Source organism: Crocuta crocuta, unplaced genomic scaffold, assembly GCF_008692635.1.
Source record: "Crocuta crocuta isolate KB4526 unplaced genomic scaffold, BGI_CrCroc_1.0 scaffold944, whole genome shotgun sequence".
Lineage (NCBI taxonomy): Eukaryota > Metazoa > Chordata > Mammalia > Carnivora > Hyaenidae > Crocuta > Crocuta crocuta.
This window is the reverse complement of record NW_027528243.1, coordinates 657,766-663,608: the sequence shown is the minus strand read 5'-3', so window position 1 is coordinate 663,608 and position 5,843 is coordinate 657,766. Positions and strand designations below refer to the sequence as shown.

The 5,843-nt window shown below is 48.5% G+C and overlaps 1 protein-coding gene across 1 annotated transcript in view; it reads left to right on the top strand.

Moving 5' to 3' along the window:
* Positions 1–2,983, top strand: part of PGRMC1 (progesterone receptor membrane component 1) — a 94,109-nt gene extending 91,126 nt beyond the window's left edge. The window contains exon 3 of the mRNA XM_077753068.1: positions 1,621–2,983. Coding sequence (XP_077609194.1) covers positions 1,621–1,724 — 104 coding nt within the window. The 3' untranslated portion in view covers positions 1,725–2,983. The remainder of the gene's footprint in view (positions 1–1,620) is intronic.
* The last annotated feature ends 2,860 nt before the right edge of the window (positions 2,984–5,843 follow it).

Here is a 5,843-nt window from a genome sequence, read left to right as displayed (position 1 = left end):
TTAAATCCAACCTTTTTTTTTTTTATTTTAAAATAATGTGGAGTTCAGAGTTCTGGGTTAATTATTAGCCAGCTCTGGGTCTACCTCAGATGTGAATCTCAGGCAGACAAGATAGATATAGCTTTCAGGTCTAGGGACAAGTCTTTTTGAAAACATGATCTGGCTATCTAACATAGTCCCTGATTTTTCTTGTATCCTAAGGATGCCTTTGTAAAGATAGATTCTTCTATATGAAACCAGTGAGTTTTAACTTACTACTTACAGAGCTCTGTCTTCTAGGGCTTGCCTTCACCAAGGAGGTAAAGGCTGTAAAAACTTTTTCCCCTTCCACTAAGAACCCCCCCAAATTCTGTTGTGACCCTCGAGCTCCTTTCCAAACTAGTGTGGGATCCCCTTAAAGCAGGTTTCTTGNGATTAACCCCTCATTAGCTTGGCCTCAAGAATGCACCCAGTGTGGCCCTGATCCTTCCTCCTGCCTTTTGCAGGTCTGGTTTGCACGCTTACATCTCTTTTCTCCAACATCTCCAGCGCTCCCTCGCCTCCTTAGTCCCTTGCTTTTAACAATGCATAGCTTTCCCCTTGTGTTGGGAAAGAACACTGACTCCTGCTTTTCCTCCACCTACTAGAGTCCTCATTCCTCCCCTTCACTGTCACCCATCTGAGAAGTGCTCGTCCCTAAGCACCGCTTCATTTCCTCCGTCCGCATACCTCCTTCCTCCCTGCAATGCGCTTCCCGTCCGCACAGCCCCACAGGGCTTCCCTTCCCGGGGGTCTCCAGGGACCTGCTTCTTGCCAGTGTTAACTTCACTCCTCCAGCCCTTGTAGATCTCCCGTCACATGCCCCCGCCCCCCAGAGGGGCTCCCTTGCCAGAGTCCCCAGTTGGGTCCATGATGCTCCGGTTTGGACTTCATTAACTCTTATTTCCAGTTTTCCTTCAAAGGAGCTCACATCCGGGGCGCCTGGGTGGCTCAGTTGGTTCAGCGTCCAACTTCGGCTCAGGTCATGATCTCCCAGTTCGTGGGTTCGAGCCCTGCGTCGGGCTCTGTGCTGACAGCTCGGAGCCTGGAGCCTGCTTCGGATTCTGTGTCTCCCTCTCTCTCTGACCCTCCCCTGCTCACGCTGTCTCTCTCTCTCTCTCAGAAATAAATAAAACATTAAAAAAAAAAAAAAAACAAAGGAGCTCACGTCCTTCCCTTTCCATTCCCACGGACACCCTGCTCCTGGCCCTTGTTCCCTCACGTACTGATCTGCCCGCTGGCCCCCTGGGCACCCTGCACCGAGGCTTCTTGCTGTCCTCTGCCTGGTCTGCCGAAGCGCCGGTTTCCCGGGCCGTTCTTTGGCCATAAACCTTCAATGCCGCTCCTAGTGAGTCCTTGCTCTCCCACTTGTGCACGCTCCTCGCCCCGCACTGCCACCCCTTCTGTGTCCCTTCTGAACAAAACTCTTCATTCCCGGTCGCCAAGGGCTATGGCTTAAGACCTTCCTACCTGACGCCTTCCAGAAGCCCAGTGCATCGCCGCACGGAGTGGGCCTCCACTGAATATTTGCAGGCGGGGAGCAGCGGGTCTTGGGAAGGCCCGAGAGTGTGACCGTTTGTGTTTTCTCTTCTCTGCCTCCAGTCAAGTATCATCACGTGGGCAAGCTGCTGAAGGAGGGTGAGGAGCCCACCGTGTACTCCGATGAGGAAGAACCAAAAGATGAGAGCACTCGGAAGAACGACTAGCGCATCCAGCGGAAGCATATCTATTTTTGTATTTTGCAGAATCATTTGTAACATTCCAGTCTGTCTTTAAAACGTGGTGATTTCAACTATTTAGGAAAGTTTCGAACTTGCCGCAAGTTTTTGTAATTAACATCACTAGTGGCACTGATCCAGTTAACCCCTGTCTCCGAGTGCACGAGGCTCTGTGTGTCGCCAGTCCAGACCGTGAACAGCAGCGCAGTCATGCAGATGTCATTACCGTTCCCTTCTCCCCGTAGTTAGTACAGGCCCCCTGTAAAGTGGCTTTTCCTGAAAGAGACAGGCAAGACTCTGGTATCCCCTCCCCGCCCGAGCAGGTAAAGATGTCACATGTGCAGAGTCCTTCCAGCAGCCGGGAGCAGAGGATCAACTTGGTCCTGGTGTTCTCAGGATAGCAAATCCCTCCTTTCTCAATTGACTTAGCTGCACGATTTCTGTTTTATCTACCTCTACAGCAAATCTGCAGTATTCCAAAGCCTCTGGTATCAATTCAAGAGAGCTGTCCATTAACAGAGAAAAAACACAAACAATTGAAATCTCAAAGCTGGGCTCAGTTGGGAAAAATCTATTCACTGTGTTTCGAGACCGCGTCACGCGTTTCTGTCCTCTGGATGCTCAGGGCTGCCCCCCGCTAACACTCAGTGTACAGTGAGGCTTCAAGTAGGATCTGAGCATTCAAAGGAAAGCTTTGGAAGAAGTCAGCCGGCTTGCCTGAAAACCTAGATCGGTGAAAATGTAGGGCCCGTCCTGCCTATCCCCATGTTCACGGTGGGATGATGGTCATCAGACCCAAGTTTGCTGCGAGAGAGGGGGCATGCCGGGCACCAACAGGTGTTTGCCCCCCCGAGAGCCCTCGCACACACCTCTGAGAGACGAAGAAAGTCTACATCACCACAGCCAAGCGGCTTTCAAAATCTATTCGTTAAGGTCACCGTCATTCTTCTGTCCCGACAAAACTAGCCGCTGCGAGAGTAGGCGGGCAAGTGTCTAGGTCTTCGATATTGGTCTCTCGGTTAACCGTGAACTTAGCTTAAGTAGACTGTACAGTTGTATGAATTCGTAAAAGTATTATATGAACAACTAGTGAGGTTTTGACCCCTTGTAAGTGTAGTTGAATAGTCCTTGTATTTTCTCGTGAACCGTGTTTAATGGTTTTACCTCAAATCAAAAAACAAAAATGAAGTGCTTTGGTCAGTTCGTAAAATGGTTTTACCCAGTTAATAAAATGGTTTTACCCAGTATAGCGTGGTGGGTTTTCATTTTCTTTTTTAAACCTTAGCCAGAGAAATCAGATTCAGTCGTTATCCTTTAGTTTAATACTCAGTGTCCCCCCCCCCCCCCCGGGGGGGGGGTGGGTTTTCAAAAAGAAACCAGTGAAAGGCCAAAACTCCAGAGCCTTGCACCACAAACCAAACACCAGCTTGTCTTGTGAAGAAATAGTGAATTGAGGAGCACCTGGACGACTCAGTCGGTTAAGCGTCTGACTCTTGATTCGGCTCAGTTCATGGTCTTGTGGTTCATGAGTTCGAGGCTTGCCTTGGGCTCTGCATTGACAGTGCAGAGCCTGCTTGGGATTCTTTCTGCCTCTCTCTCCGCCCCTGCCCGGCTTGCTCTCTTTCTCTCTCTTCTCTCAAATAGAAATAAACTTCCAGAGGCTCAGTAGGTTAAGCGCCCGACTTCAGCTGAGTTTGACTTTGAGCCCCACACCGGGCTCTGTGCTGACATCTTGGAGCCTGGAGCCTGCTTCGGATTCTGTGTCTCCCTCTCTCTCTGCCCCCCCTCCACTCATGCTTCTCATGCTTTCTCTCTCGCTCTCTCAAAAATAAACATTAAAAATAAACCTAAAAAAGCAGTGAATTGAGAGTAGCTCAACTGCTTTAATTCCAATGTACAAACGGACATTTCCTTAAAAGTTAGTGAATTTATTTTTGTGACTTATCAAATTCTGCCTCAGAACTTTTCTAAACTCCAAGGCAGACCTCTGCCTTGAGGTCCATAGCAGGGTTTTTAAAGGGTAACTTTACAGAGGTCGTTAACCAAGTGCCAAGGCACGGTTGGTTCTCTCTGTTTCCAGAGATCATCTGATCAGGAAAGGTATTCAGGAATTCTTACATGGTAGCTATGTGAATTCACCTATCAAAAGGTCAGATTTGCTGAGATAACCATCTCATGCCGGTCAGAGTGGCTAAAATGAACAAATCAGGAGAGTATAGATGCTGGTGAGGAATACACTGTTGGTGGGGAATGTAGACTGGTTGCAGCCCCTCTGAAAAACAGTGTAGAGGTTCCTGAAAAAATTAACACTAGAACTCTCCTATGACCCACAAATAGCACTGCTAGGAATTTACCCAAGGGATGCAGGAGTGCTGATGCACAGGGGCACACGTACCCCAACGTTCATAGCAGCACTCTCAACAATAGCCAAAACATGGAAAGATCCTAAGTGTCCATCAACGGACGAATGGATCAAGAAGATATGGTTTATCTATACAATAGAATACTACATGGCAATGAGAAAGAATGAAATCTGGCCTTGTGTAGCAGCATGGGTTCGAGGGTGTTAATGCTGAGTGAAATAACTCAGGCAGAGGGCAGATACCATATATTTGCAGGTATAGGTGGATTAGGAGCAGTTTAATGGAGGACCGTGGGGGAGAAGAAGGGGAAAAATAGTTGGGGAGAGGGAGGGAGGCAAACCATGAGAGACTCTTGAATACTGAGAACAAACTGAGGGCTGATGGGGGTGGGGGAGAGAGGAAAGGGGGTGATGGGCATGGAGGAGGGCACTTGTGGGGATGAGCACTGGGTGTTGTATGGAAACCAACTTGACAAAAAACTTTTTAAAAAAAATACCAGATTTGCATATGCAGTTGGTTGCATAAATGCAACCTACTAATACTAGTGTTTTGCCATTTTGACGCTAAAATTGGCAGAGTTTTCTCACAAGGGATCTACTCCCTGGCCCAGAGGGCTTGCAGCTTTCCAGTTTTTGTTACCAAACCATTTCTGTCTTTTTTAAGTTTTTATTTATTTTGGGAGTGGGGACAGAGAGGGAGAGAGGACCCCAACCAGGCTCCGTGCCATCAGCACAGAGTCCAGTGCAGGACTTGAACTCAAACTGGTTGATCATGACCTGAGCCAAGACCAAGAGTCCCATTGCTTAATCAACTGAGCCACCCAAGTGCCCCTATGTCTTTTGTTTTTAAATAAGCTCTTCCNATTAGACTATTCGTTTTTGTAAGTTAAACGGGTTTGTCTGATGCCAAGAGGAAAACATCCAGAGCCCTGTTAAAGCTTCAATCTCAAATAGGCCAGTTCCCTGCCATTTAGAATGAAATCAACATTGTATGGATTACATGTAAAAGGATATTACTAGAAGGCAGGACTTCGGTCTAAAANCTGGCCACAGCGCACTGGGAGGCGGCGGCCGTACGCTTCATGTGAAAATAGAGGTGACTCCTGAAGGGTCAAAGACTGAGCAGTGAAGCCCCTAAACGCCCCCGCCCCACACCCACACTTGGTAGAACTTGTAGAACTTGAATGCTGCCACCACGTGCTGACAGGGTGCGACGAAATGCCACGGAGTCTGTTTTGCCACCTTCGAAGATTATTGATAAAACCTTTGCTGAAGGGAGGATAGGATTAAGTCCAGATGCTATTATTTCAACATATCCAAACTGAAGACCAAACTGTGATCTTNACTAAGCCACCCAGGCGCCCCCCCTATCATTTCTTCTTAATGTTTACTTTTGAGAGAGAGAGAGACAGAGCGGGATAGGAGGGGGAGGAGAGGCAGAGAGAGACAGAGACACAGAATTCTAAGCAGGCTCCAGGCTCCGAGCTGTCAGCACAGAGCTGGACACAGGGCTTGAATCCAAGAACTGTGAGATCACAACCTGAACAGAAGTCGGGCGCTCAACAGACTGAGCCAGCCAGGCACCCTCCACATAGAATCAGTATTAAGGGGCACCTGGGTGGCTTAGTCGGTTAAGCGTCCAACTTTCGCTTAGGTCATGATCTCGTGGTTCGTGGGTTCGAGCCCCACGTCGGGCTCTGTGCTGACTGCCAGCTCAGAGCCTGGAGCCTATTTCAGAGTCTGTG